This window comes from Ammospiza nelsoni, chromosome 12 (genome assembly GCF_027579445.1).
Source record: "Ammospiza nelsoni isolate bAmmNel1 chromosome 12, bAmmNel1.pri, whole genome shotgun sequence".
Taxonomy (NCBI): Eukaryota; Metazoa; Chordata; class Aves; order Passeriformes; family Passerellidae; genus Ammospiza; species Ammospiza nelsoni.
In genome coordinates, this window is record NC_080644.1 from 13,962,661 (window position 1) to 13,973,337 (window position 10,677).

The 10,677-nt window shown below is 45.3% G+C and overlaps 2 protein-coding genes across 2 annotated transcripts in view; one reads left to right on the forward strand and one right to left on the reverse strand.

Moving 5' to 3' along the window:
- CEP250 (centrosomal protein 250) overlaps nt 1–322 on the reverse strand; it is a 28,486-nt gene extending 28,164 nt beyond the window's left edge. The window contains exon 1 of the mRNA XM_059480562.1: nt 57–322. Within this exon, the coding sequence (XP_059336545.1) occupies nt 57–322 (266 nt within the window). The remainder of the gene's footprint in view (nt 1–56) is intronic.
- A 4,821-nt stretch (nt 323–5,143) lies between these two features.
- Nucleotides 5,144–8,488, forward strand: GDF5 (growth differentiation factor 5). Its single transcript, XM_059481019.1, has 2 exons — nt 5,144–5,777; nt 7,322–8,488. Exons 1-2 carry the CDS (start codon nt 5,144–5,146, stop codon nt 8,188–8,190), a joined length of 1,503 nt encoding a protein of 500 aa, XP_059337002.1. The 3' UTR covers nt 8,191–8,488.
- The last annotated feature ends 2,189 nt before the right edge of the window (nt 8,489–10,677 follow it).

The following is a 10,677-nucleotide window of genomic DNA, read 5'->3' on the forward strand; positions in this document are numbered from 1 at the left end:
GCCGAACAGCGGCGATGCTGCAGGCACAGAGATCAGGAGGGGCTCGGCAGCGAGACCGCGGCGGGACGGGCGCTCCCGGGGCTTCCCCGCCCCGAGCTCGGCGCCGCCCGCCCGGGGAGGCCCCGCGAGTTTCCGCCGAGTCCCCCAGGGCAGCGCGGGCGGCCCCGCTCCCCCTCCCCGCCGCCGGGCACCGCCCGCTGCTCACCTCGTCCTGCAGCTGCCGCAACAGCCCCGCCTGGCGCTGCTGCGCCTCCTCCGCGCTCCGCAGCCGCCGCCGCAGCGAGCCCGGGCTGAGCTCCCCATAGCCCGCGCTGCCCGCCATGGCCGGCCCAGCCCCGCCCGGGCCCAGCCCAGCCCGCCCCGAGGGTCCCGCCCCGCCGGCCGCGGGAGGAGCGGCTCCCCGGGGCCGGCCGGAGGCAGCGCAGGCTCCGTGAGGGGCGGCGCGGCCTGCCCGTGGCGGGCCCAGCGCGGGCCGTTGTGGGCGCTTCCGCTGCGGCAGGGAATGTAATCAGAAAATACAGTGACAGTGAACCCTCTGCGTTCCATCGGGAATTGTTCTGGGAGTTAGTTAAGTGTGGAAAACGCCAATCACTTGGTTTTAAAATTTTAAAAGTTTAATAGTAATAAAATGATTATAAAAATAGTAATACAATTAGAGTAATAATAATTTGGACAATTTGAATTAGGACAATATGAGACAATAGAGACAAAGAGTTACGGACGTCCAGGTACCTTTTCTGGGCAGAACGAGCCCGAAAAAGGACCCCCGTTAAGAGAGGATTAACCCTTAAAAACAACAGCCTGTTGCATATTCATACACCTCATACATGATGCATAAATTCCATTCAAACACAAGATTCTGTCTGGTCAGTGTCAACTTCTTCCTCTGAATCCTAACAGCGCCCTCGAGGCGGGAAGAAGTTCATTTCTTCTGATAAGAGAGCAATAAATTCTTTCTCTCTGAAAGATTTAGGTGTCCTGTGGCTGCTATTTTGCTGTGAGTCCTTTATTTAAAAAAAGTATCCTACATAGCATAGTTTCTGTTTTAACATTTTTTATAACCTAAAACTATATTTAACACACTACTTAAGAGAATTAACACAGCATTACTTTCTAACAGAACACATATAATAATAATTTTAATATTTGCAAAAAGCCAATCATAAAATACATGCATTTTTCACATTAAGTTAACCCCATTGCTAAAAATATGTTTCATTTTGTATTTGGCTGCTGAATGACGCTGGCTTGTTTTCAGTCCCTGCTTTTTCCCGTGACAGTGAATGCTTCATCACTGACATTCTGTTTGTTTTTTTTTTTAAGATGAGGAATAAATGAATTGCCACCAAAATTGTCTTTGGTCAGCAAAGTAATTCGGGATCTCAGGATCTCTCTCTCAAGTCTTGAATCATTTAAATATGCTTCTATTGCAAAGATGAACAATACCTATAAAAGACAACTAATTAACATTGTATACCAAATGGAGGGACTCTGTTAGTGAATAGGCTTGAAGAAGCTTGAAACAAACCCTGAATTTCTCTAACTGGTAACAGGCAGAGGTACCAAAAATAAGAAAAAAAAATCCACTTAATTCAGAGTTGGGAAAATTAGGTACATCTGAGGAACCAAGAAACAAAAATAACACTCCCATTCAGGATATTCCGTGTTTCTATGATTCTGTGCTTTGTAGTTCACTACTGTTTGCAGATGTAGCCAAGTTTATTGATAACCAATGACAGAATTATTTCTTTGGACTTCCAACTTTTTATTTAACAGCACAACATTGTTTTAAATTATGCCACCTTCACATGGAAGTGGAAATATCATTACATTTGTTTTGCTCTGCTCCAAGACAAGCAAGTTTTAATTATAACATATGTAGGTTTTGTGCAATTCTTTCCTTCTGAAAAGTACAAAGATGTTAAGTTCCTTCCTAAATTATAAGTTCACACTTTTAAAAAGCAGTTGCCCAAGAGCTATGGTGCAGAGGTCTAAATCCTCACAGAAATAGAATGATAATTAGTTTCAATAAGCAAAACAATGCGACAGCAAGTGGCCTAATACATAGAGTTAACTCAATCTTGTAAGTCCTTTCTGGAAATTAGTGCACCTGGGAAAGGACAATGAATTTCCTGATAGATCACTCTAAAGACTTCCATGTGCAGCTTCAACTGCAACTTTGCACCAGAGAGCAAATTCTAACTCCTGGCATCACATATCCAATGGAGCTGTTCATCCCCAGGGAAGGGCAGTGTTTTCAACACTGTGAAATCTTCCTCTGGCTCCCCAGAATGATCCCTTGCTCTAGACCATGCTGGACATCCAGAAGGGCTGAGATGGAGAAGGCATCACAGCTCATGTAGGCATTATATAATGTCAGGATCTGGAGAACAGGAGGCAGGGCACTTCAGGGAGCAGGGACACAGGTGCTCCTCCCTTTTCAAATCCCACCCAGACCGTGTGAGGGAGGAGCTGCTGTCACAGAACAGGCTCAGGAGGACAGGTGGGTTACATGAACCTGGCCACTCGAGGGAAGGGGCACAGAAATGTGGCTGGTGGTGAGCAGTGGGAGGCTTGGAGCACCACTGCCACTGTGCCCTGTGTATCCAGAACCTCACCAGCAGGAGGGTTTCCAGCTACACACGGAACTCCTGCAGTGCAGTTTGAGTTTAGCCAGCTGGAATGACTCCACTATGGTGTAGGGATCATAGGAACCTCTCAGTCTGTGGGTCTTGTTCAGGGTCAGCATTCCACTCTGGAGTCTGTGGGGCTCAGTGCACTCCACAGCATCGGTGCTCCCGTGGTTCCAAGCACTGGGATGGTGTTTGCTTCAAGAGAGCCTCTTTTAAAGAGAGAGATTAGTTTGCACACCTTGTTTTGCTTGCTATTCCTTTTTCTTTCTGTCTAGCTCTGTCCAGCCCACTAAGATTTTTTCATCTCAGACACATAAATATTCTTTGAACATATCAATGATCATGCTTTAATTTGATTTACTAAGACAAGGCCCATGTAATCACACTGTCCAACCTCCTGCTCTTTCACATCCCATCTCTTAAATCATTTGTAAATCTGTTTCCAAATCTCAGCCAAGTTTGATAGCGCAAATGACCTTTTAAAGATATTAAATTCTTGCAAGCAATGTGAAAACTGGAAGCTGGATAGATTAAAAGTGGAAATTCAACATTTAGCTACTTTTCTGGCTTACTAGCAAGCTGATCAATACCTCCACGGTGCAGAACCAGACACAGCACACCACCCAGCAGAAAGGTGGGCAATATGGGAGGGATAAAGTGGCTGGGAGGGCCTTGGGATGGTGTGGAGTGACTGCTGGGGAATGGTTTCACCAGAGGTAACTCCCAGGAGAAGCTGCTTTATTTTGTAGGGAAATACAAAAAGTACAACTGACAGCAGAGGAAGGGCCATTAGATCAAAATCAGGAGGATCATGATTTGAATCTACCTTATTTGTGACATCTGTAAAATCACTGAACTCTTCTATCCTTCAGTTCCTCCATCAAAACAAGTGAAGCATTCAGAGCTCCTCATGCCATGCAGGTTGTTATTTATGAAAGCAGTTCACTGCTGCTGATACTGTCAGGGTCAGACCCCTGTCAGGGTGGGTGGGCAATGCTACAGCACACACAGAACAAGCTAAAAGGTGCTGTACCTTTCCCCTTTCATCTTAACTCAGAAAGAAAAGCAATTGCAGAAGGACTGGGTTTAGCATCAGTGCAAGATGAGAGATGGGTCCCAGTAATCCCTGCTCAGTCCAGCCCAGTGCCTCCTTTCCCGAAGGCTCCTTTAGAACAACAGTTCATTTTGTGCAGGTTATCAAAGACACACTCGGCTGAAAGCTGCAGGACAGCCCGGACAGCGAGGAGCGCTGGTTTTGACCCGCAGCCTTCTTGGGGCCCCGAGGTCAGCAGCTCTTGGGCATTTTGCATCTAAAATTAAACAAAGGCTGGTGTTCAGCAGTCTCGGGAGGAATGACGGGGTTCGCCTGTCTCCAGCTCCCGCGTGGCCCTGCAGAAGGAGGAGGAGGAGGAGGAGGAGGAGGAGGAGGAGGAGGAGGAGGAGGAGGAGGATGGCTGCCTGCAGGGTGCACTGCTGCCCCGCCGCACCGCGCCCCGCGGGGCATCCCCTGCGGCAGGAGCTGCTGCTCCAGCTGCGCTGACACGGGGTTTTTAAAGCACAGCAATAAATAAGACAAAATACTCTGACTGCGGGCACGGCCCTGTTGAGTTTGTGTAAAATTAAATGTTACCCTCGTTAAGCGCCGGCGTTGCAGCACAGCCCTGCAGTCACAGGGGGACGGAGTGAAGGCACTGTTAGAAGTTCTCTGGAAAAAGAGCCACATGAGTTATTTCTAAATTAGTTTATGTATGTGTCCAGCGGACTGTGTGACAGCTCTCAGTTGTTGATCTTGCAGTTTGTCCTGTCTAAACGTGAAGTTCATCGAGGGCTGAGGCAGAGGTCATACTGCCACTTGAAAAGGCATCCTCTGGAGTTTTGAGCCTGTGGAGCTGTTTCACATGAGGCAGAGTATGACTCATGCTAATGAAAAGGGTAAAGAAGATTTTTTTTTAAGAAATATATCGCAGTTAAATTAGTTTAGACAGCATGACATCAGAGAGTAATTAAATAGGTTTGTTGGAATTCCGTTTCCAATTCCAGAGTTCAGGTTTGTAAAAGATTTCTGAGCACCTGCAGGCCTCTGTGTGTGAAATATTTTCACTGGAAAGGATTCAAAACTCAAAACTTTAAAAAAACCTTTTAACACAGAGGCAGCATTACGCCATTCTTCCTTCTTGGAAAAAAAAAAAAAAACCCTTGGATTTAAACAAGACTCCTTCAAGTTTTCAGTCAGTTTTACAGAAGAAAACGAGGTGGTAAACTTTCTCTTTTCAAGAACAACTTCTTTATAGCTGCTGACTGAAGTCAGGGGAGATCATATCTGAGTACATGAGCATTTCCACTATGGGACTGGATACAAGTATTGAACAACGATATCTGAAATGTTTTAATCTCAAACAAAAACCATTTTTGCTAACTTTGGTTTTTAATTTCTTTCATGTTTTCTTCTGCCAAACTGGAGGAACCTTTTCTGAGTTTTTCTTTAGTGGCATTCAGAGGAAGACCAGAGGATGAAAATCCTGCATTTTCTCACTTTACTGCTTTGGCATTTGACTTGGCTGTCTCTGGATCTAGTTCCTGGAGCGCTGAGTAATTCTGAAGCAGGCCAGGGTAATCCAGGATCTAAACTAGGTTTTTTGAAAGCAGAAGGAAAGGAGAGGAATCCCTCTGCACGGGCAGGTACATTGAGGACTGCAAGCCATGGATACAGTGCTGGGACCTCAAAGGCCAGGACTAAAAGCAGTGCTGTTCAGGCTGGAGCTCTGCTGGCCAAGAACGATGACTCAAAGAAGGTTCCCTCGAGAACAGCAGCCACGGAGGGCAAGGTAGGACATCTCCCCAGCAGAGCTTCTGGAGTAAGGACAGTCACTCCAAAGGTTCAAAATCTTAGCAGCAAGGTGGCTTTGAAAAAAACTGGGACAAGCAGTACTGACAGTGATTCTCTCAAAACCAAAAAGACTAAAGAGCCTGTAACCCAGAGGGAAGCTAAGGAAAGTTTCCGACATCCCCCGATAACGCCACATGAATACATGCTCTCTTTGTACAGGACTCTCTCAGATGCAGAAAGAAAGGGTGTTAATGGAAGTGTAAAACTGGAGGCTGGACTTGCCAATACAATAACCAGCTTTATAGACAAAGGACAAGGTAAGAAAGGAGCTTGTGTGTGAGTGAGTGTGGACAGAGAGAGATGTCTGAGTGTGCTTATAAATGCAGAGAGTATTGGAAAATAATCATGCTTTGGAAAAGTCAAAGAGCTCTTTTTAATGTAAATGAAATCACACAACTTTGCTGCAGATTTTGTCCTCCTGACTTATCTTGGAAAACTCATTTACAGGCAGAACTAGATGGTTGTGTGGCAGCCAAAGAAAACATTTAGGAAGTATTTTAGATGCATATTGTTGAAAATCAATCAGTCTTTGCGTGCTTAGGTGTTTAAAAACCTTTTGGATTTTTGTCTTATTTTTTCTTTCTAGCTAGCTGGAAACTAGCTCATGGAAACAGCTAATGTTAGATTGTAGTGTGCCTAAAAACATACAATATGCTAAGAACAGAGCTATTCTGTGAAAAAAACCCCAAAACAACCCAGTCTGGTTTGTTCAAGGTAGAATTGTGAGGAACTACACTGCAGACCCAGGGGTCATTATTCTGTGGGGAGGTGTATCTGTACTACCTTAAAACATTCAGGTAGCACCAAGGAGCCCACAGCTCAGCACAGGCTACCAAGGGTAGCAACATCCAGGACTCCAGAACCTGCAGCTCAACATTCCTGTTCCTTCCAAACATTTCTGGAAATTTGGGCTAGTGTCTGCTTTCACAGGAGAAATAACCAGCCTCCCAATGAATGATGTTCACCTCCCCACCCTGCTTTGGGAGCCCCCTCTTGCTTCCAGTGACATTTGTAAGAGTTTTGTCACGTTCTCAAGGAAGCAACACAGCTGGTGAAGGAATTGTGATGAAAGACTCACCAGGACTGGATTTGTTTGCCATCCCTTCATTAATAGCTTGGCTGCTGGGAAGGGAGGATGCACTGCTCACAAGGGCTGCCTTCAGGTTCCCAGCTTGCCCCTGGAAGGCTCTGTTAATGTCACCTCACTGGAGTGAATATGGCTCAGCCATATTCTTCACCACCTGAAGCAAGTGAATGTAAAGTCAGGATAAAGAGAGGAATTTTTTTCTGTCCAATTTGAAAAATTGTGAATTATGTGGGGTTAGTTAATTAGGCAATTATCCTTATGTCTGGCAGTTCCTAGGGAGGCTGGTTTTAAAGGACTAATTTACTATTGCATCATCTAAGGGTAAATTTGCTCATGTTTGGAGCCAGCATAAGGCCTGAAGCTCTCTTTCAGTAATTTAAGTAGAATATAAATGGTAAATAGGTCCTGTGAATGCTCAGCCTTGAAAAAGTATTATTTTTCAACTGGCTAACCACAACTTTGAAGTTAGAAAATGCCCACTGGTGAAAGAAAGAAGATTTCTAGAAGGCAGACTCAGAAACTCATTTCTCTGGTGAGTCCCTGGGTTCTTCTGAGTCCCTGCATGGGGCTGATCCCTTAGACAAAAATTGCTCTTTCTGTTCAGTGGGCTAACTTCGAGGCTTATAAGAAAATCTGAGGAAAACCATTAAGAACTGAATAAGTGATATTGCTCTGTGCTTGATATACATTTTAAAATCTGTGTGCTTTTTTTAGATGAGCGAGCACCAACTATAAGAAAACAAAAATATATTTTTGACATCAGTGCATTAGAAAAAGATGGTTTGCTGGGAGCAGAGCTTCGAATATTGAGAAAAAAACCTTCTGATACCTGGAGGTCTCATTCTTCTGGAAAAACTTCCCAAGTAAAATTATTTAGTTGCTCTACAAACAGACAAGCCTCAACACTCTTGGACTCTCGGACTGTCAGCATCACCGATACACCCAAGTGGGAAGTGTTTGATATCTGGAAACTTTTCAGAAACTTTAAAAACTTGGTTAACTTGTGTTTTGAACTGGAAACTTTTGACAGGGGGAGAGCTGTTGATCTCAGGAGTGTGGGATTTAATAGAACAGGAAGACAGGTCAATGAAAAGGCTCTGTTCTTGGTGTTTGGGAGGACGAAAAAAAGAGATTTATTCTTCAATGAAATCAAAGCTAGATCCGGCCAAGATGACAAAACTGTTTATGAGTACTTATTCAACCAGAGGCGGAAGAGAAGAGCTCCTCTAGCAACACGGCAAGGCAAGAGGCCCACCAAGAATCTGAAGGCGAGGTGTAGCAGAAAAGCCCTCCACGTGAATTTTAAGGATATGGGCTGGGATGACTGGATAATTGCCCCCCTGGAGTATGAGGCGTATCATTGCGAAGGGCTCTGTGAATTCCCGCTCCGCTCCCACCTGGAGCCCACCAACCACGCGGTTATCCAGACTTTAATGAACTCCATGGACCCTGAGTCCACGCCCCCGACTTGCTGCGTCCCAACCCGGCTGAGCCCCATCAGCATCCTTTTCATTGACTCTGCAAACAATGTGGTCTACAAGCAGTACGAGGACATGGTGGTGGAGTCCTGTGGCTGCAGGTAGCAGAACAGCTGCTCATGTGAATATGTTATGAAAGGTAGTTTGACACATTGGACATAACCTCTCAAACAAGGTTAACTAGATTTCTTACCCCTAGGGTAAGTGTGTTTACAAGGATGTAGCAATAAATCCAGTGTTTCTGTGTGTCTCCATGGACATATTGCAGATGCATTTGGATGCTGTCACATAGCTGGATTTAAGGCCCTGTGCTACTGGCAACACAGGACTGACTCTAAGTGAAGTCCATGACAGAGAAGATGATACCTGGACACCTTGAGATCTCGAGCTTTTAGCCTCGAGGCAGTGGATGGAGATGATATCAGTGAGCTGTGGATATGACCTGTTTGTTCCTTGAACATTGTTCTTGAGAATGAATTTCTGTCTGATTCCCATGTGCTTTGTCCATTCATAAATGTGAGAAAAGAGTCCCAATGTTGACAAGAGTTGTTGCGTTCTGGTGTAAATAGTTGCACTGTGATATGATTTCCTTCTGATTAGCTCTTGAAACTATGCATATATAAAAAGGGATCATTAAATATAATATGTTGGCTTAGTTTTAAGTTTTACATAAAGATAGGTGATGCAGGAGGTATTTGCTTCCATGTATGTTTTCCTCCAAGCTACACATCTTTCTTAAGTATCCACCTTTCCATTATTATGTAGCAAAATATATTATTCTGTATAAGGTCCAAGTTGTTCTCAAGTGCTCCTAGTAAAAGTGTTCAATTATGGCATAAGATGTAATAAATTATTGACACAGTGCTGCATTGTGCCTAGCTGTCCAACTCTGCATAATTATAACACAATTAAAAATTTGTTTTATGTTTTTGTACAATAAATACAAGTGAAAGGGACTTTTCCATGCAGCAGAATACCAGGGGTATGCAAAACATGTCTGTATATTTTGCTGCCACAGAGAGAAACTGTGGAAACATTGAAGGAAAGATCTGAAAGGAAGGCCTGGTTTGATCTGGTGGGGAATGACACTGTGACTTGATGTGTTTGGGGCAAAAATGAGTTATGCAGATGGTTGCGAAAGAGCTTTGGTATCCATTTATTTCAGCCTCCAAGGGCTATGTGCTCGTATATCTCCTTGATCTATTACAGACATGGATTATAAATGGGATTGCCCCTGTATGTTTCCACCCACAAAAGGAGGTACCAAATGTTCAACTACAGATGGATCAGAAAGGTGATGTGAACCAACAGAAATTACTGAAGGAGTTTATCCATAGTACAAAATATAAATGCTAAATTTTGATATTGCTTAGATCATCGAGTCATAAGATTTCCTGGCTCTGCACAGCATCACTGGTGTGGTAGAGGCAGGGAGCTGAGTACAGTCCCCAAGGTCCTTCTGCTCAGTACCCCAGTCTGGACATGCTCCAGCTCACACCAGCAGCAAAGCATCCTAAATTCCTGATCAATGGCCATAAACAGAGACATAAAGCTCTGCCCTTCCTCCTGCACTCTCTGGGCAGCTCAACCTTTAACCAGCTTAATCTACCTGGATAAGCAGCCTTGCTGCCAGACACCTGGGGAACCCCTGTGCAGGGGACCTGCCCTGTGTCCTCACCTGCAGTTCAGGGATGCAGAACAGCCCTGCAGGGAGATTTGGTCTGTGGGATTTGCTCAGTGCCATCATTCCTGCCTGCAGAGACTGACACTGCCTGCTTTCCCTGCCTGCAGAGACTGACACTGCCTGGCTTGGAGGGGCTGACCCTGCCCGCTTTTCCTGCCTGCAGGCACTGCCCACCTGCTGCAAACCCGGGGACCAGAAAGCTGCCCCTGCCCAGATGGTGAATGCCCAGCAGGGCAGCAGGCACATGAATGAGGAGCACTTGAAGCTCCTTTGTACCAAGTGTGTGAGAAATTCGGTGTTTTATGGGTCTTTTTGGTGGGCCAGGGCTGTCTGCAGGGATTCCCCATCTCCCTTCCAGACTCTCAGTGTCCCGTCCCAGGTCCTGCTCTTCCTCATCCTCATGGAGCCTTAGGCCAGGCACAGCATTACTGGCCCCAGCACTATCTGCCTTTCACCAGCCAGTCTTTCAAAACTACAAGTCTAAGCTTTGCTAAAACCTGATTTAAATACTGCTGATTTTTACTGTTGCTACAGTAGGAGGGAAAACATTCCCCTGCCAAGTCCAAAGCCAGGAGGGGCAGCTCAGGCTTTTTTTTTTTTTCCTGATCTGTTCAAGCAGTTCTTTTCCAGCTCCTGGCTGCTCTCAGGTGTGTTTGCAGCTTTCTCTAGCACTGGCTCCAGCTATCTCCTGGAGAGGTTTGCTCAATGGCCATGACAAAGGGTTGTCTCCTTTCTTCCTTAGGCATGTGCTGCTCCCACTCTGGGAATGCTGTTTGCACATTCCCAAGGAAATCTCTGCTCTGACCTTTGAGACACTGTGCCATGCCAGTTACTAACCACACAGGCACGTTCCTCAATGGCTAAGGGTGATCAGTTTAAAATAGCAAATACTGCCTATTTAAATACAC